The sequence below is a fragment of the Cannabis sativa genome, chromosome 3 (genome assembly GCF_029168945.1).
Source record: "Cannabis sativa cultivar Pink pepper isolate KNU-18-1 chromosome 3, ASM2916894v1, whole genome shotgun sequence".
Taxonomy (NCBI): Eukaryota; Viridiplantae; Streptophyta; class Magnoliopsida; order Rosales; family Cannabaceae; genus Cannabis; species Cannabis sativa.
The window spans coordinates 6,029,193-6,050,591 of record NC_083603.1 but is presented as its reverse complement, the minus strand read 5'-3'; the positions used below and the strand labels follow the sequence as shown (position 1 = coordinate 6,050,591).

General features: G+C 28.7%; 2 protein-coding genes and 1 long non-coding RNA gene across 4 annotated transcripts; 2 read left to right on the top strand and 1 right to left on the bottom strand.

The window, feature by feature from the left end:
* The first annotated feature begins 2,553 nt into the window (after positions 1-2,553).
* LOC115696967 (uncharacterized) lies at positions 2,554-7,189 on the top strand. 2 transcript variants are annotated; one of them, XR_009686724.1, is made up of 5 exons: positions 2,554-2,776; positions 2,868-2,933; positions 3,026-3,282; positions 6,466-6,522; positions 6,881-7,189. It is a non-coding gene; the product is annotated as an uncharacterized LOC115696967 (long non-coding RNA). The 2 variants fall into 2 exon arrangements; XR_009686723.1 differs by having other exon boundaries at positions 2,556-2,776; positions 6,466-7,189.
* Positions 7,190-7,199: 10 nt separating this feature from the next.
* Positions 7,200-9,717, top strand: LOC115708689 (uncharacterized). The gene is made up of 8 exons (XM_061112308.1): positions 7,200-7,418; positions 7,465-7,728; positions 7,849-8,142; positions 8,334-8,632; positions 8,714-8,887; positions 8,972-9,076; positions 9,147-9,318; positions 9,416-9,717. Exons 1-8 carry the CDS (start codon positions 7,200-7,202, stop codon positions 9,503-9,505), a joined length of 1,617 nt encoding a protein of 538 aa, XP_060968291.1. The 3' UTR covers positions 9,506-9,717.
* Positions 9,718-11,339: 1,622 nt separating this feature from the next.
* On the bottom strand, positions 11,340-14,362 carry LOC115708825 (heat stress transcription factor B-3). Its single transcript, XM_030636842.2, has 2 exons — positions 13,809-14,362; positions 11,340-12,189 (listed from the first exon to the last, which is right to left on the bottom strand). The coding sequence occupies exons 1-2, from the start codon at positions 14,067-14,069 to the stop codon at positions 11,668-11,670; spliced, it is 783 nt and encodes a 260-aa protein (XP_030492702.2). The 5' UTR covers positions 14,070-14,362; the 3' UTR covers positions 11,340-11,667.
* Between the last annotated feature and the right edge of the window lie 7,037 nt (positions 14,363-21,399).

Here is a 21,399-nt window from a genome sequence, read left to right as displayed (position 1 = left end):
TATGATCTAAACATGAATTAGTTTTTCATTTATGAGCAACTCACATGATCAATCCTCTACACCCTATCCTCTTAATAAATTCATATCCTACACTAATTTATGAGCAGCTCACAAAGCTTTTATTTGTGATGTATAGGCTCATTATGAACCATAAAATATAATCAAGAAATTCAATATGATGTATGGAACTAAGCAATTCAATCAAAACTATATGCTCTTCTCAACAATAACACCAGGACCTGTGTGAAGCTACCTCCAAACAAACACGCTATAGGATGTCGTTAGGTTTATAAAATCAAATATAATAGTGATGGTTCATTTGAACGATTCAAAGCTCCGCTTGTAGCACAAGGATATACACAGCAAGAAGGCTTAGATTTTTTCGACACTTTCTCCCCTATGGCCAAAATGGTCACATTCAAAATGTTACTTGCCATTTTGGCCATCAAAAATTGGCAAGTGCTCCAACTCGTTATTAATAATGATTTCCTCAATGGAGATCTCCATGAGGAAGTCTAAATGTGTCTTCGTAAAGGTCTTACACTTCCCTCTTCTTTGTTTGCAGAAACAAGTCTCGTTTGTAAGCTGCACAAATTGATCTACGGTCTCAAGCAATCCTCCAAGCAATGGTACATGAAGCTATCAGATGCACTTTTTCTCGAAGGATTCACTCAATCATAAACTGACTATACCTTGTTCACCAATGGCTCCAACAATACCTTCATTGCTCTCCTCGTTTATGTCGACGACATCATCATCATAGGACCAAATGCTTCTCTTTTACACCAATTGCAAGAGTCCTTACATACTCAATTCAAACTGAAGGCTCTTAGAAAACTAAAATATTTTTTGGAATTCAAAATAGCTCGAGAAAAAGAGGGTATGTTTATTTCTCAAAAAAATACACCTTGCAACTTTTGGATGACACAAGATATATTGGTAGTAAGCCTGGAAAAACCCCGATGGACCTAAAAGTCAGATTGGACGATCAAGACGACACTCCTCTTGAAAATCCTTTAACATATCGTCAACTCATTGGTCGATTATTGTACCTTACCTTGTTGAGATCGAACATCACCTTTGTTGTCAATAATCTCAATAAATTTATTTCAGCTCCTCGAACTCCACATATGCAAGCAATCCACCATTTACTTCGCTATCTAAAAGGCGAATCTCGCCAAGGACTGCTATATTCAGCTGCTTCTTCTCTACATCTTCAAGGATTCTCAGACTCCGATTGGCCTCTTGTCCCATCACCAGACGATCTACCACCGATTTTTGCATTTTTTAGGCAACTTCCTTGTTTCATGGAGCACTAAGAAACAACCAACGATTTTTAAGAGCTCTGCCGAGGCAGAGTACAGAGCTTCAACAGCAAACTGTAGTGAAATCACCTGGCTTCAATACATTCTCAATGACTTTCAAATCTCACAAGACACACCAACTTTCATTATTGTGATAACCAGTTTGTAATTTATATTGCCAACAATCCTACATTTCACGAGAGAACCAAATACATTGAACTTGATTGTCACTTCATTCAAGACAAAATCAAGCAATTTACCATCCATCTAATACCTGTTAGTACCAACTAGCAACTTGTAGACGCCTTCACCAAACTCTTGCCTTATACCATACTTCACTCTCACATCCACAAGATGGTTGTTTATGACATATACTGTCCATCTTGAGGGGGAGGGGTAACAGAATTTGTGCTTGTTGGATAAATTCCCATACTAACTGTCTCATGGAAAATGCTTTAAACAAGTTACAAGAAAAATAACATAAGACCTTTTACAAGCCTCAGCAGACCATTATAACTCTTGGAGTAGTCAGTTTGGTTTTCATAGGCTTAGATCTTTAAGCTCTTTACAATGAAGAAGTAAATAACAATATTCCAAGACTCTAACCAACTTTCAGCAAGACAAGGGAAAAATAATAACAATTTTTCTAACTGTTTTCTCAGCTCAAAACAAACACATCACAACCAACAACAATATAAATAGAGGAGTAACCTGCCCATTTTTGAGGAGTGTTTTTCAGCCCCAGTTAAGGAGAATAACAGCAGCCATTTCATGAAGAAACAACCTCAAAAAATAAGAGAGAAAACCAGAGAGAGTTAGAGAGTTTTATTTGTAATAAAACCAAAAAAATAAAAGAAGGAAAAAGAGAAAAAGCTTGAGATTACCTACTGAAATTGTGGCTAGGAATCTCCAATTCCTTGTAATCGGTTTTGACATGCACTACTACAAAAGTCACTATTCACGTCGGTCAACGCGACTGTTCATCGCGTTGACCGACGTGAATAGTACCATATTGAATATATTCGTCATTTTTAAAATGTCACAAAAAATACATAAATTGCGTCGGTTCTTACTCCGTCACTAATTACCCAACCGACGGTAAAAGTCAAAAATTTAAAAAATTCGTTCATTATTAGCGTCGTTTTAAAAGCCTCACTTATGCTTTATGTGGCCTTTTAAAACCGACGGTAAAGATATTGTGAGTGTGACAAAACGACGCTAATTCTCCTATTATTCACTTACCCCCAAACACTTATTTCATTTCGATCGAGCTCTCTTTTTCCCTCTCTTTTTCTCTGAACAGCGCTCTCTTTCCCTCTCTTTCTCTCTTACTTCCTCCTCAACCTAACCCTTACATCTCTCTCACCTAGCCAAAGAATCCCTAACCTCCTTCTACTGTGTTTGTGTTTACCCCAAACCTTCGTTGGTTGGTTGAAGAAACAGAGAACGTTTCTGCAGCTACACTACATAAGGTTAGAACCCTTCTACTGTATTTGTGTTTGGATACAATTTCTTCTTACTCAATCAATGTCACACCCAAACCCTAATTTCTCTCTCTGTCAGCGCTCCATTTGACTTCACCCACCGAACAACCCACTTTTCCACCCCTTCATCACTAATCCCTATCAGGTAATGTATATATATATATGTATATTTACCAATAATCATTATCGGAATGATAAATCAAGTATGTAAATAAAGCTTAATTATAACGATAACAGGAGCAGAAGTTGGGATAAGGCAACCCAACGATATTGTCCCAAAGTCAAGTAATAACGAAATTAATGGATCGGGATTTGAGCCACAAAACCATCAATATACTTACGCTGAAGTAATGAGAATTACCAACAACTTTGAGAAAGTTATTGGAAAAGGAGGATTTGGAACTGTTTATCATGGCTTCTTAAACAACACTCAAGTGGCAGTCAAGATGCTCTCGGAGTCATCAGCTCAGGGCTACAAGGAGCTTCAAGCCGAGGTATATAATTTCTAATTAAGATAATTAATTTCTCATTCATATACTTTGTTTTGTTTAGAGTGTTTATTATTATCTGATATTTCATGGTTTAATATTACTGACAGGTAAAAATTTTAATGAGAGTTCACCTCTTTATATGTTTTGATTAGAAATTTTGGTAATGTATTGTTCAACTTAGATTCTTGTTAGTCAAAATGAAATCCTCTACAGGAAACATTGAGCCGATTTCCCATATGAAATCCACCATAGAAATTTGTGTTGACTCATTTTGTAGATGATGCATAAGTTTCTGTCGTAACTTTTACTCTCTCGTTCTTTAATTTCAAGTCTCTGCTGCCAACTTAAAGTTAAGGAGAAAGAGTTGTCAAAAGAAATGTAAAGGAAAAGAAAACCCTGAAAATATTGTGATAAAGATTAGTACTTTAGGCCTATTTGAAGTCCAAGGGCATCATGAACAAGAAACAGAGTCATGAACCCTCTCTTCAAAAATGCCATGTACATTTTCTTAATCCAGGATTACCCTGCACACAATTAGAGTGAAGAACTGAGAAAATGATTGAGAAAAATAAGAAATATTGGGTCTTACTAGACAAAACAAAAATGTCACATAGTTAAAGGTACCTTTCAATTTTCAAATAATGTAGGCAGCATGGTTTGAATAGTCAAGATAGAAAGGCCAATTAAATCGGCTACAGTATGCAACCAAAAAGATTAATTATGATATATTAGGATGATAATATGAATGTATATATAAGAAGTTTAGTTATGGTATATTAGGATGATAATATGAATGTATATATAAAAAGTTTAGTTATGGTATGTTAGGATGATAATATGAATGTTATGGGAGGGTGTATGTGTGGAGTCTTGGGATGAAGTTCCAAGTTGTGTAATGTAATGTATATATAAATGCTTCAATCAGAAAAAAAAAAAAATAGAATGCAAGAGTCTTGGCTTCACAGTGCAAAAGAGAAGATAGACAAATTTTAGTTTAACCTGATAATTCTCTGGTGTTTTATGTAGATATGTCTCTAGATCTTAGAAGTTATTATGAGACTTTGGATACAAGCTTGGACTCTCTTTATATGTAGGTGGCAAGGGACAGAAGTCTTTGTAGTTTAGAACTTAATGAGCCATGTATACATGTAGTATTTGTTATCTTATGTGTGAATGTTTAACGAAGATAGCTTGGCACAACGTATCTGTGCATGCTTTGCCGTTCTGCTTTACTCTATTAGTGGTGTGTCTATTTGGTTTGTTCTATGGTATGTTGCACAGACTTTTTCTCATTTGTTATAATTGCTTACTATAAGGAGGCTCAAATTTTAGGGATAACTTTCATATCATCATATCCTTTTTCATGATAAGATAATAAAATTATGTATATTATCCTTTCTATCATTTTCCCATGTTCCCATCTACTCTTTTTTTTTTCTTTCTTAGAGATAACTTTCATATCATCATATCCTTTTTCATGATAAGATAATAAAATTATGTATATTCACGCAATAGATCTCTACTATTTTTCCCCCACTTAATGACCCTGCATGTTATCTCTTTCAAAGTATATATTAATATATTTAATTTGGGTGTGTAGTGAAATTAATAATACTATAAAAAGTTAAATAATTGAAAACAAATTCATGGGTTTTGATTATCACACACAAATGCCAACTATTTTGTCTCAGTAAATTTTGCAAATATATATATAAGTGAGTATGTGTTAAATATTTAAATAATGTATACATATATGTACGTTAAAATGGATGGTTGGTTGGTTGGATTAGATTTTGGCAGTGTACCCAATTTAAAGGGGCAGGTGGATCTAGTACTATATATCTTACGTTATTTTTTAGTAATAAATTTCTGAGATAATGTAATTTTTATAGCTATATAAGAAGAGGAAAATATCTTTATACTACTTCTCTTGAAAAAAAAAAAAAGTAATGAAGGGACAAGGGCCTACTATCCTTATTTTAGTGCATAGATTAGTGAGTTACTGTCATTGCACTTATAAAAGAAAATGGGCTGAAAAATAAGTTATGAGTAATTGTGAAATGTTGAGAGATATCTGACATTTCCAATTAATCTACTGAAGTCTATGGCGAGAATATTACCACTATCTTTAAGGACTTCTTATTAAGATTAAGAACCCCTCGTGCTCTAACAAGTTATAACACTTTGGCGTCTTTAGATATCATTGGGAAAGAAAATAAAAATATCTAGCTTAAAAAATCACTCACTTAATTTAAAAGAGTAATCTGATATGTATCTTGCTTTGTAGGATTACATTCTTTTAAATAAACAGTAAGATGCCATGCTTGATGAAATCCTCTTTCTTTCTTGGGATAACTGTTTACATTGTTAATATGATTAGTTCCAAGTAGTGATTTTGAGTGTGATTGAAATTTAAGAGGGTGTTATTATAAATGGCCTGCATGTATAGCGTTCAAAATATGTCTAAAAGTTCCAATGAGATCTTGATGAAGAAAATCCACTCTTCTAGTGATCACCAAAATTCAATTTCAGGGGCTGATAAAACTTCTTATGTTAACACTTTATCTGCTGCTACTACTACAGAAAATGGATCTGACATTTCCAATTCTGTTGATTTGTCACTTAAACTGTAGAGATGCATATATCTATTTATATTTATCAACAAAGATTTTCTGTTTCTTAAATTATTGATTTCTCTAATCAATTGTTGATAGCCATCAAACTTTAATTTTCCCTCATGACATATATGATATCCTATTCCTATAATACATGTACGAGAGATCTTTTCAAAGTTCCTTCTATATATAATACACACAGATTTTGCTTTTAGATTAGATTTTGCTTTTAGATTAACTGCTGATCTCTCGCATAAATTATAGTTAGTACTGGTATACTAATCCTGATCATCTCTAGTTGTTATTTATATGTTATTATCTGCAAGATGGGACATAGCTTAATTTATGTAGTACAAATATAAGTGGCAGAGGTTTTGGATACCTTGAAGCCTTTTGTGGCTACTTTTAATGAGAAAATGATTCTTTGTTTCTGTATTGTCATTTTTTATCTGAGTAACATTCTTGTCTAGTATGATATATATATTGTATGTATCTACCTTTTGTTTTTGCATTTTTGGCTATTCGACCAAATATACAATTTTTCACATCACTACTTTTATTCACAATGCAGCTTTTCAATTGTGGTAGTATCTTTTGAAGAAATTGTTTGAACGCTAGCTTGGAATTGGTAAGCTACTCAAACTTTATTTCTTTATATTTTATAAATCCTAGAAGAGTTTGAATATCCTAGATATTCATCCATAGTGAAGTAAGTTCTGGAATTGCATGACTGCGGTCGGATGGGTGGTAATATTTGTACTGTTAATTATAGTTTTGTTTGTTTGTATTATTGTGGATGTTTTAATAGATTAGTTACATGTTTAAAATTTTCGGGAACGTCCGAATTATAGATGTTATGCTGTCGAAATTTCGGTAGAAATTTCAGTAGGATTAATATTTTATTAAATTAATTAGGTTAAGTTGATATAGAATTATTTTATTGTATTAATTAGGTTAATTAAATTGTTGTTTTGTTGTTTTGTTAGAAGTTTCGAAATGGATAGAGATTGGATGAGTGCGAATAGGTTAACGGTAAAATATAGGGAAGGTGTTGACTTCTTTTTGGAGTTTTCTGCAAAGAATGCGGATAATCCTGATTTGGTTCATTGCCCATGTCTCAAATGTGGTAACATGGAGCGTATGAAAATTGCCCAAATAAGAGAACATTTGTTTAAGAACGGTATAGACAGGAGTTATAAGGTTTGGTATCACCACGGAGAAAAAATTAGAAGATCGGGCGAGGGACCCTCTAGAAAGGATAAGATTGTTAATAATGTGGAGTATGAAGATGATCACATCGCAGAGATGATTAACGAAGCAGAATTTGAATCTCAAGTTCGTCCTGAAACATTTCAAACTATGTTAGAAGATGCTGAAAAGCCGATTTACCCTAATTGTACTAGGTTTACTAAATTATCGACGCTTATTAGGCTATACAATTTGAAAGCAAAACACGGGTGGAGTGATAAGAGTTTGACAGAGTTACTAGCTTTCTTAGGAGAATTATTACCCGAAGGTAATGAGGTGCCTTTGTCTTTCTATGAGGCAAAAAAGACATTGTGTTCGTTAGGCTTGCAATATGAAAAGATACATGCATGTCCTAACGATTGCATCCTATATCGAAAGAGAGAAAACACCTACTGCCAGGGCCTCTGCTCCACCAACTGGCAGGGCCTCTACTCCACCAAATGCCAGGGCCTCTGCTCCACCAGCTCCCAAGGCCTCTGCTCCACCAGCTCCCAAGGCCACTATTCCAACACCTCCACTTGTTGCCCCACCAGCCACACCTTGTGCAGCTGCTCCACCAGCACCATCTCCGGTTACTTCTGATAATGTATTATTTACTTGCTTTTTAAAATAATTTTCATCATGCATGTTTAATTTTTATATCATAATTATTTAAGTTCTTTTTAAAATAAATTTTGTTTGTCTCTTGTTTTGTTTGCAAATGAAGAGATTGAGGTGTGATATGTACGTGATTGATCCCAAAGAAAAAGATCCGGTCTTAGTTGCATCAGGTTATGTGAAACTTGAAAAGGCAGACAAAGAAGGCAATATTATAATACATGGAGTTAAAAAGAAGTTTGATGATTTCAAACGTGTCTTTATTGAGAAGGTGGTTGAAGAAAATGCCATTCTACCATGCCCTATAGAACATGAAGGCTTCGACACAGTTGGTTTAGCTGTAAACAATTTTGTAGGTTGGCCAAAGAACCTAATCAACATACATCCAGATGATTTAGCGAAGGTACATCATTTTTTTCCTTTTCAAGTATATTTTCTTAAATAATGAGTAGGTTGAACTCAAATAGTTATTTGGTCAGGCTCAGCAGCTTAAAAGCTTTTACTTCATATGTTTCTTCCTGCAAATGAAACTGAACTGTATATAATTGCAATCTTTGTTTGCCATCAATATTGATAATTAATTGTTTGATGTAGATGAAAGGAAAGAAGAAAGTTTCAAGAGATCATTTGGCTCCACCGACTCAGCCACCGATAAACCCAAAGGGGCCTAATAAACAGTCTGTCAAACGGTACATTCCCCCTGCAAAGACACAATTATTGTCAGGACTTTCAGAGATTGTGAAGAATTGGCCTGCTAAGAAATCAAAGAGGTACTATATTAAACCGGAAGTGTTCGGAGGAGAAGGCCAAGAGTGTTGGATCAGTGCTGACGAGGTAGAAGATGTGTGCGAGCTCCATATGATTGGAAATACTGTTATGTCGCTTTGGTGCAGGTATAATAGTTAATAACTAAGTTAATATCTAAGTTAAAAATTATATATACAACTGTTTATTAATAATCTGTTTTAATTTAGTTATTTGCAAGAACACACACTTAATCTTGGTGGGTTGAGGAATACATATGCATTTAATAATCCTGCTTCAGTATCAACTGAAGCTGGTAAACTCAAACAACGTTCAGAGAATCTATGTCAGCGAATGATGGGTATGCAACCTGAACAATGGTTGATATGTCCGTGGAATTCAGGGTAAGTATGTTTTTATATTAATAAATGTAACAAACTAATGGATCGATTAGTGAGTTGATTGAATTAACATGTTTTGTTCTGTAGTGATCACTGGTTGACAATTATGATTCATGCCAATACTCAAAGTGTTGCATATCTTGACTCGACGAATGACTTTATCCGAACTGATATTATGAAATGTATCCAAAAGTAAGTTATAATTTTTTAAATTTAGATTATGTTACAAATCAATTCATTAATTAATTTCTTTTTTGTTTAGTGCTGTGGACATGTACAGGATCGAAAAAAATATACGAAACAAGGGTCCAGTAAAAATCAACCAATACACGTGTCGACAAAGAATGGATGGAGTACAATGTGGTTATTATGTTATGAAGATTATTCAGAGTTTCATGACGGTTGTTAATCCTGCAAGTTTTTTGAAAAATCATGTAAACATGAATAACTACTCTTCTCTATTTAGTTTGTATTTTAATTATATATACTTTTAATATGTTGATTAATGTTTTTTGATCTTTTATTTTACAGTTCAAGTTAGACGCTCCCTATAGTAACGAGGAGATCAATGCCGTACGGGATGAGTTTGCCGAATTCGTGAAGCCATTGATTATAGATTAAGTACTTAAGGTTACTACACTTTTGATATAATACATGAGTAACAAGTTTTATGATTATTGTTATCTTTCGCATATATTATTAGTTTATATTTAGTTTACGATATACATGGAATTTAAGTTTTAGAATCGATTTTATTAACAATTTTGGTATTGTGTGATTAGTTAATAGAATCGATTACTAATTTAATATAAGTTTTAAAAATGTTATTTTAATTTTTTTTGTATTATGTATTTACTATTATATAGAGTTATTCTAAAATTTGATAATGCAGGTGGGGAAAATTGCATGAAAAGTTTGCAATTTTCCCTTACTTATATTTGTGCTTCATTTTATAAGTGACGCAATAAGTAAAAAAAAAAAGTTTTTTCGTAATAGATATGACATTTTTAAACCGACGGAATAAGTTTTTGTATCGTTTTAAAATGTCATGACACATTTAGCGTCACTTTTTAACCGACGCTTAAAATAAAATAGAAAAGTAATTTTTTAGCGTCGGTTTTCAAATGACGAAAATTGTATTTTGCGTCTTTTTAAAAACGACGCAAATAAAACACTATTTACGTCTACGGATTACACGTCGGTTCTGTAGACCGACGCAAAATCTTTATATGTCACTTATAAAACGACGAAAATGATCCTTTTTGTAGTAGTGATGGATAGTGAAGAATCAAGTGTCTTTGAGGGAAGCTTGACGGAGATGTACCCTTGATTTTGAGGGGAACTCCGAAATCAAACTCTTTGTCATCTTGTTATTAATTTTCTGCTTGCTGTCATTTTTCTAGTGTTTCTTTGGTTGTACAGGTTCGGGTATGGAGGGCTTTGTTTGAAGCTAGAAGAAAAGAAGAAGAGAAATAGGGCTAGGCTACGGTTTGAAGAGAAGGAGTAGGCTTGGTTCGGCTGCTACTGCAGCAAGAAGAAAGGGAGAAGAAGAAGTCTTGGCTGCCATTGAAGTGCTGTTACTGCAGCAAGAAGAGGAGGAGAATGAGGAGTGATGTGCGGCTGCTAGGGTTAGAGAAATCAAAGAAAATGGGCTGCTAGGGTTTTTTTGCTGAAAAGAGAGCTTTTATACTGCCGTAAAGGGAGGGTTTTGATGGAGAAAGGTCAAGTTTGATCTTGGTTTCTTTTGCACTTTGTGGTGTTAGTGTAAGGGCATTATTGGAATGTTGAGTTTCCTACAGTGCTCTTTCAATTAATTAGTTGGTCTTCCAGTTAGTTTAGCTTTAGTTTGTTTGTCAACCATTTTCTGTCAATACAGTTAGAGTTTGTTATCCAACTCTACTTATGGCTTATCTATTCTCTAATTATCATAGCTAACTTTTGTTAGCTCGCAATGTTAGTATATAAATTGGTGTATCATAATGTACTATGTATTCGATTCTTTTTTTTCAATTCAAAATAATTTTACTTTCATTTCTTCTTTCTAATCTTTTCATTATATAATAATATATGTACGTAGAACAAAAAACTTCTTAGGGAATTTTTTTTATATTAAAATTTTATTGTCTAATTTTTTCAAAAACATATCTATTTTATATAAGTCGCAAAGTTAATGTTAGATGGATAATTAACACACTAATATCTTTTTCCATCCAAAAAATTTCATCAATATCATTTATTCAAAGGATATGTTTAGTTAATCTATAAGCTTAAAACAACAGCTAACACAAGAAAAAAAAAATTAAAATACGCATTTCATTTTTAGTCATATGATTGTATATTTTATGAGTTAAAACAATTATAGTGGTTAATTAAATTCTGCATAAATATTTAGATAAACCAAAATTGTAATAAAAAAGAAGAAGAGAAGAAGAAGAAGAAGAAAGAGACTAACAGAAAAGAAATTCAAATGGGATTGTTCCCATTTTGTCACTCTTTTTCAATGAACAAATATTGTACATATATATATATTTATATAAATTTATATAATATCTGAACTGTTCTTTCAATTCAGTCATTGTACATAGCTAAGAAAACACCATACGTAATAACTCTTCTATATCTAAGTAACTAATTATTACAACACATGATAGAGAGATTAATTAATCAACACTTCTTACGTATACATAATATAATATAACCATATTAATTAATTTCTAATTTGATCATATAACTAACTTTTTTTTTTCTTACTTACTTATTTATTATATATTATTATTTTATTATTATTTGCATGTTTGAGACAATAAAATACTTGCACTTTCACTAAGTACTTGAGCTCTTTTTCTCTTCTTTTCCACCTCTCCTTCAACTTCCAATCTAACCCCAAACAACTTAGGCCTTTGATCATCATGATCATTCTCATATTTAGCCACCAAATCAAGTAATTCTCTACACTTATTCTTCATGTTTCTTAGCTCAAAGCTCAAAACCCCATTTTCCTTCTTAAGCCTCTTGTTCTCATCAACTAGAGTGGTGAATAATTCGGAAGATGAAGAAGTTGATGAAGACCTTTGGTCTTCATCAGACTCCACTACTACTACATGTCCTCCTCTTCCTCCTACAGCTGCGGCCACTGACCCCTCCTCCTCGATTGTTGCTGTGGCCGCAGTTGTTGTTGATTGTTGCTTGTTGTTATTATTGGCCCATGCTTTCCTTCTACGGATCTCACATAAGTGGTCTTTTTCGCCTTTTCGAAACTTGTCATTGCAAAACTCCCAACGGTTTGTTGCAACTTTTCGGAAACCCTAGTTGAATAAAGACAACAAATGTATTAAAATTTGCATGAAATATTGCTAAAAGTTTCAATCATATAATGTTTGTTTGAGAGCTTTAATTATTTGGAATTAGCTAATTATATATATATATATATATATATAATGGATATGTGAGAGTATAACCAAAGTTTTAAGAGAGCTGATGCTCTCTACCAAACTCTAATTATGTGTGAAAATAAAATAAAATATGTATTTATTATTAATTTCACCTGATGAATATAATCATTGATTGATAATTTATATATGAATATAGTTATCTATAGTTGATAATGAATCAATTAAGTTGACATTGTACATATATTTTCCAATTAGTTCATATTTAATACTTTTCCTAAGTTGACAAACAATAATAAATTGATTTGAGCAATTAATACATATTATTCCACTTTGCATCTATAAAATATTAGTAGTGTCTAACACTCTTTAGGAATATGGTTATTGAATTCTATAATTGTTATTAAATTAAAAATTTATGTAAAACTCAATACTTAATTCAACTAATAACGATATAACACTTAAAAAATTAAGTGTTGACACCACTATTAACATTGCTCCTAATTACTATATATGGCCTATAAGTATATATATATAGTATATTTGTTATATATACCATTATGTGTGTTTAATTGTGTCATATTATGTGTGTTGTAAAAAGTACTGTCACTTCAAATTTTTTTACTTTTAATCATAATAAAATTTGTGACTAAAAATAAAAAAGTTATCACTAATTATAAATTATCATTTTATGCATGTTATGACTAAAAAGTTTGTGACTAAAAATATTAGTTACAAAAGTTACAGTTTGTATTGTGACTAAATGTATTTTTAATCACAATATTTGTTATGATTAAAACCTAAATTAGTGACAATTTGTATCTAAATACTATGTTTTAGTCACAAGTAATTTTTTGTTATGATTAAAAGTTACATTTAGTCACAAAAAATTTATGTTGTGACTAAAAGATTATCACTAAAACTAACTATTTTTTATAGTGAGTATGTGAATTTTAATTCCAGTATATTATTGTGTATATATATCATATTATTGTGTATATATATCTTCAAAGTCCACGGTCTACAAGAATTGGTTTCTTCTCTTTTAAGGCCAAATATTTAATACATTCCATATGATGACTTTTCTCTATTATTCATTATTAAATTCCTTTTGGAACTTAATCATATAGAATCCATTTTCAAAAGACAATCACAATAAAAATTATTATATCTTAATTTTTAGTTAAAGAAAAACCAGAATTAACCTAATAATAAAAGGGACTCAAAATCTAACAATATTATAAAGCTAAGTTATTAATACTTTGGCAAAATTCTTAATTTATATTCATTTTTTATCACCTTTGATTACATATAATACTATATTTTTAAATTAATGTATGAACATTGAATAAAAGGAAAAACATTTACTATATATTTAGCTAAGTTAAATATCATCTATAAAAAACCTAAGAATCTTTTATAAAGTTATTAATAAAAATAATTAATCCTGATTCCGTCACTGCATATATAATAAAATAATTTATAATAATTAAGAAAATATATAAAGAAAGAGAGTTATTATATGATTAACATACATAAGTGTTGAGTTGTCTGACAAAGCTAGAGAAATTGCTATGCTTGAAGAGAGTAGGAAGAAGATCTCTGGCGAACTCGGCCGGTTGCCAAACCACGAAGGCGGTGCCTTGCGCGTTCCACGAGATGACCTCATCGGTGGCGGGATCTTCTACCAACATGTATGTTTTGAGCAAAAATGGTGGTGGACTTGACTTTCTCATGTATTCCAACAAACCCTTTTGATCACTAATCAATACATGATCATTATTATGATGATCCATTATATGTATATATATTATTATATATAGCCCTAGAAATTAAAAGAAAGAAGATATAGGATGTAATTAATTAGATGGATTAATAATAATGAATTAGAGAAGAAGAAGAAGAAGAAGAAGAGAAGAGAAGAAGGGCAGTTAAGAACTCCCAACCCCAACAATAGAAACCCAACACGACTCCACAGTTCATGAGATTTGCAAGGACTTGATTTTTTTTTTCTTTCTTTCTTTCTATCTTCAAAATTTTACAATAAAGAAAATTAATAATAATAATAATAATAATATTGGTTTGAAACGTATGATCTAAGCTTGTCTCTCTACCTATATACTCCCCCAAAAATATTATATTATTATTATTTATAGCATGCACACCTTTTTTTTAGTCTTTTTAAAATAATATCATATGACTTTTAATGGGTATTACTCGTAAATGTGTAGTATTAAAAAAAATTAAATTTTTATACTTAATTTTTTTATTTAATTAAAGAAAATTTATTATTTGTATATTATATAAGTTGTGGTTGTTTAATTGAAAAAAAAAATTGGGCAAAAAAATAAATAAATAAAAAAGGTTGAGTTTATATAGTGTATTTTTTTAATTAAGTAATTAAATTAAGTATAGAAATTTAAATGTTTCTTTTATTATTCGTTATTGAAGTAAAATCTAATTATTTAATATTTTTAAAATTAATATTTAGAGTTAAATTTATGAGGTTTTTTTATTTTTACACTTCAAAATAGTTTTTTTTTTTTTTGCATTTATATGGAATTCTACATAGAAATTCCTATTGCAACTAGCACTGCAACCTAAATTGCAACAAAAAATCGTATAGAAACCCCTATTGCAATTAGCGTTGCAACCACTTTGAAAACCCAAACTGTAAATTAAAAAAATAATATATAAAATAATTCCCCTAAATTTATTTAGTAACCATCTATCTGTAAAAAAAAAAAAAGATTCCAAATATATATAATAGATGCAGTATTGTCAACCCTTTGATCAAATTTTGATTTGCTTCATCAAAACAATTTTGATAATGATGATGAGGTTTTATTATTATTTATCTATTAATTAATTTGACCAGTCAATTAAAGACAAATAAGTAAACATCTTTGGTCATCATATGTGGCCCCTAAATAATTTATAGAGAAGGAATTCTCTTCAAGAGCAGGTGAAATATAATATTTCCATACAATACTTGACAATATATAAGACAATATATTTTTTCAAATAACTTTTCTAGTATAATTATCATTATTTTTTTTTCCTTTTGGGCAATAAAAATGAGATATTTTTGTTAATTAATCAATTGGGTCAATAGTCCAAATCAATGAAGCCCTAATATTTAAGCAACACAAACAAATATTTTACTTATCTATACATATGTAAATATATAAAAGACAACTATTGTTGTTTTATTTTATATATATGGATTTTTTTATTTTAATTAAAAAAAAAAAGTTGAGAATGATGAACACGTGTAAACGACAATTTGATAATACCATTTTAACACTTCACTCAAAATAAAATGAAAAAAATAATGGTTGTTAAAGTCCCTTAGGTGTGCTAGTACTTTCGTACATATTATTAATTTTTATATTTATGATAATTAGAATGTTTATCAATTTTAAAATGTACTAAATTATATTTTTTAAATTTTTTAGTCGTAAAATTTTTCCTGAATTATTAAATTTATTAGATTTAAGAATTTTTGTTCAATTTTATTCAATTTCACTAATTTGGTGATTATTTTATGTATTAAATTATACTCCCCAGACTTTAATATCTACTAAATTATGCTTCTGGAATTTTGACATATATCAAATCATACCCCCTAAATTTTAAAAGTTCTTAAATTTAATAATTACTACAAAAAATTTTACTTTTATTCACAACAAAATTTGTAATTAAAAGTAAAAAAGTTGTAACTAATCATAAATTATCATTTTTATGTTGTGACCAAAAAATCTATGGCTAAAAGTATTAGTCACAAAATCACAATTAGTATGACTAAATATATTTTTAGTCACAATACTTATTGTAACTAAAACTAAATTAATGACAACTTGTATCTAAATGTTATATTTTAGTCACAAGTAACTTTTTGTTGTGACTAAAAATCATATTTAGTCACAAAAAAATTAATATTGTGACTAAATCGTCACTAAAAGTGATCTTTTTTGTAGTGAATCTCAATTGTTCAGGAGAATTTTTAATGGCTAAAAATTTAAAAAGTATAATTTAATACATGTTAAAGTTCGGAAATAAAAATTTAAATTAGCCATATATTTATGAGAAATACTAATTAATATCTCATAGTCAACCTCCACGTTCGAAATCACATGCTAAAATATTTTTTTTAAAATTTTTTTTATAGCGGTATTCGTTATAGTTATAGTATCATCCCTGTAAATTTTGAAAATTTTCGAATAGTTTACAGTACCCAAAAAAAAGTTCTATTTCAGTTTACCACGCACGTTCAAAAAACTTCAAATGTATTTTCGGCACTGTAAATTATTCAAAATTCTTAAAAAATTTACAGGGATGATGTTGTAAGCATAACGAACCCTCCCATGTAAAAAAATTAAAAAAAAAATATTCCGACATGTATTTTTAGATATTAAGATTGACTAAGAGGTTGCAATATGAAGTTAACGGCAGCACTCCTCTATATTTATTGTTCTTTTCTCTTTCTTTCTTCTTCTTCTTCTTCTTTTTTCTTTTTATTATCTTAGTTTGATATTTCTTCCAATATGGATCATGATCTAATTCTTCTTTTCCATAAGAGAAGTACTGACTTTCTGACTTTATGTGCAATTTTGTTTCTTAATTTCTATTGTTGACAAATTTGTATATTCTCATACCCAACTCACTAGTTTGGCGAGTACATATCACTTTCCACATAAAAATATTTATTATATATATCTTTATACGTGTGCATGTATAAACAAAGTGAGAATATTGACCTTAATTTTCACTTGCTCATTAATTATTAGAGAAAATTTTGTGGGGTAATAACTTTGTTGTATTATTATTAAGAATAATTATATAAAATACTAATTTTTTTTTTGTAAAAATTTATATTTTTACATTAAATATATATTTTTTTTATATTTTTACGTTATTTTATCAAAACATAAAAATAACATTAAAATTACAACTAAATAACATCAAAATAAGATAAAAAAAATAATATATAAATAACAAAAATTAATAACAAAATAACAAGAATACAACATAAAAAATACACTAGATTGTATTTTATATAAATAAAATATAAAAAACTGTAAATTGTTAAAAAATTCTGTACATACTATATTTTTGTAATTTTAATTTTTTTTTTTGCAATTATTCTTATTATTATTAGCATTGTTATTTGATATTTTATGTTTTGTTTGGTACACCATATTAAATAGTATTGTATGATATAATATTATATTAAATTGTGTTTCATATCATATATATTTTTTATATAATTCTGTAATAATTTTTTATTTATATATAAAAATATTGTATATTTATATGCTCATACAAATTAATACTAAACATAATACTATATAAAAAATAGGATATATATAATATACAATTCTATAATACAGTGTACCAAACGGACTTTTTAAGTGTTCAACTTCACATTGATGTAGCACTTTTATAATTAGGTAGAAATTTACTAAATTAAAATATTTAAGATTTGATATTAAAATACACTATTAATAACACAATTTATTTTATGGTGTTTGACATTTTTTTGGTTGGGGTGTTACTATATTTGACTCTCTCTACTTTTAATTAAATCACTATTATTAATATTAAATATCTTATTTTATTAATAAGTTAATAACTTAAATATCTTTATCAAATATTAAGAAATAATATTTTTTTATTATATAAACTTCTAAAAAAATATTTAATACTATATACATATCATATCATGGTAATTTGATCTATGAGTTTAATTAAATTTAAAAAAAAAATAGTTAAATGCTTTAATTTTTCCAATGATTTTAAATATTATTTATTATGTAAATATTAAGTTGTCTATGCTTATATTTTGTTCTTATTTTAAGTTAAAAAAAGCTATTATTTTTTTTTTTAATTTTGAAGAACATTATTATTTCTTAATTAAGAGAGTTAAAATTATTTAAGTTTTGTTTTAAAAAAAATAATAAATATAATAGTGAAAAACATTTCAATGGGAAATTTTGTACTTACTTTTTCTTAAGAAGGGGTGTGGAAAGAATATTTTCAAATAGAAAAGTATAAGGAGAATTAATGAAGGTTTAATAAATAGAACAATCTTTAATTTTAATAGTGGATAGAACTATATGATTGGATAATCTCCATAATACTTTTTTTTTTTTTGGTCAAAATATTAATTTTTCTTGGATAGAATATTTTTGGTGGAATTCATTATTCATCTAACAAATTAAGTTTGGACTATATCTCAAGTAAGACTTTAAAATGACTTAACAAAATAGGAGAGTAAAGTACACGCGCTGAGATATTGTATTATGGTATTGTATAATATTTATTTATAAATATATATAAATAAATATTATATATTTATAGATGTGTGTGGAAGGAAGAGGTTAGGATGAGTTAGATGAAATTCTTAATTCATGGCATTTGGACATAAAGAAGTTTCTTATTTTAAGGGTTGTGGGGGCATATCATAGCTGAGCTTTCTTGACTAGAGTTTAAATTTTTCATGTCATCTTCTCAAAAAAATAAACAAATAAATTAGTATATGTTAATTCAATGGTATAGTGTATATATTTTCTCACTGGTTTTTGTCCTCAATAGGCTCTCACCAACCACATAATATTTGCTTTTCCCATTTGGAATTTTATTTAGAGTGAAATTGAAGGTTATTAGTTAGTGTGGAAAAGGTGTCTCTCTACATAGACAACTAATAGGCAATATTTGCCATTTGGTGATCATTTCAATTAAGTTTTAATTTCATTAATAATAATTACTTTGTCTTTCCATACCAAATTAATATATATATATATAAATATTTATGCTATATGGATATAAAGATATGTATATATAAAATTAAGTAATTGTTAGATGCATTACATATATACTTAGTTATACTTTTAGGTTTTATTTTTGTTATTTGTATTTTTAAAATTTTATAAATTAAAAGAAATTATTTATTAATTTTAAAAAAAAAATTAAAAATTGAAGAAAATAAATATAAAGTTTAAGAATATTAAAATTGAACATACTTTTAATATTAAAAATAACAATAAAAATATTAATGTTACAAATAATAGATTAATATTTATATATAGTTAAATTAATTTAAAATTGGTATACGTTTAATTAACTTAAAACAAATAATATTAATATTTATATATATATTTAAATTAATTTAAAATAAATAATATTAATATTTATATATTTATAAAACTAATTCTACTAATATCGTTAAATGTAACGGAATATTCGTATATTCTTGAAATATTTTATTAAACCAACAAAAGCCGTTAAATAGTCACATTTTATATATAAAGATATAAATATAAATTATTGTATTCTTCCCTTTAAACTATGACTCTTGTAGAGTTTTACCTTTTGAGTTTTTCTTCTTATGAAAATTTCTTCTAAATATAAATCGCTGCAAATATTCTTTTTCAGTTACATTCTGCTCATATTTAAAAAAAAAAAAAAATTACTTATGTGGACATAAATTACAAGTATAAATAAAGTATATAATAGTCTATTTAACAACTTTAAGTTACTCAAATTCCACTTTATTAACATTAAACACATATACAAATTCTATTCTAAGAATACATATATATATATATATTCTCATAATTCAATATTAAAATATTATTTATGTATTTATTTTTTTGTCAAATTCTTAAATTGAGTCATACTATTATGTCACATTAATGTTATATAAATAAATTATTTAAAAAAATAAGCAAAATATTACTGAAAAAGAATATTTATAATGATTTTTATAATTAAAAAAATGCAACAAATAAAAGTCTTACTATTTGTATTAGCTGTAAGGTGTTACACCACCACACTTGTACCTAAATAATAGTGCTTTATTCAAATTGTAGTTTTTTTTTATTTGAGAGGACTTAATTATAATTAGCTAAGTTTAACCCTTTATACCATTTTAAGTTTTTGATTAGTTGTGTTTCTTTAAACATACAATTAGGTTTCTTAGAATAGGGCTTACATAAATTTGGACCAGCATTTTTCATCATTATTTTGTATTGAACACAGTGTATTAACAAATTAACTTTTAGATTATGTGTTTTGTAAAAATAAAAAGAATACAAAATATACTTTTTAGACTCACTTTTTTATATATTTATTTTTTAAAGATGACCAAAATATTTTGTTAGATTCGGAATTCATTGAATTTTTCTTCGAGCAAACATTTTCCAGATCTAATTATGTTTAATAATGTTTGATATTAAAATCGAGTCCAAAATCTTTGGATAGCAGTGCAGAATCGGTTGAAAACAAGGGAAAGAGTTCAAAAAATGCAAATTGTTGCTGATGCTTCCTGTATACTTGTATACTGTGTAATAATGCAGTAGAAAACACTCTGCATCTGTTCTTTGACTGCAGGTATGCTCGATGCTGCTTAAGAGAATTAAAAACATGGCTGCACTGGAAGATCAAAGCTGAATCCCTGCCGAGTATTTTGAGATAGATTGATCGAGCAAAACTGAGCAAATTCAAGGCAAGTTGTTACACAGCTTGCATTGCTGCCTTGGTTTACAAGATTTGGCAATCCATGAATCAAATGTTATGGTCCCAGGATCAGACTACACAACCGCAAGCACTCTTGCAAGAAACTAAATGGCTGATAAAAAATCAAATTACTTGTGTAATGCCAAAATGTATAGATCAAAAAGAATTAGAATGGTTTCAAGATTTATAAGAGTTTTTTATTTTTTACAATAAGATGTATAGTTGTTTGCTCTTCGAAGAGCCATAGGTTGTAACAAAAAAGGTTATTGTGTAATGAAATTCCTGATTCATTAAAAAAAAAGAAAAAATCGAGTCTAAAAACTTACATTTAATCTTTTTACAAAATATAAGGTTCAAATGCTAACTTTTTAAAATGTGAGGTCCAAAATAAATAATAGTGCAAAACACAAAGTAACCCTTCCTAATAAAATTTATTTTAAAAATCTATTTACCCCATGAAATAAGATTATGAGCTTTGCAAATTAAACATCCATCATTGGTCTGGGGCTTGTTCGGTTCTTGCTCAATGGAAATACGCTCAAGCTCATCGTTCTAAGTCATTGTTGGTTTCTAATGGTACTAGTAGCAGCGAGAGCATTGGTCTAA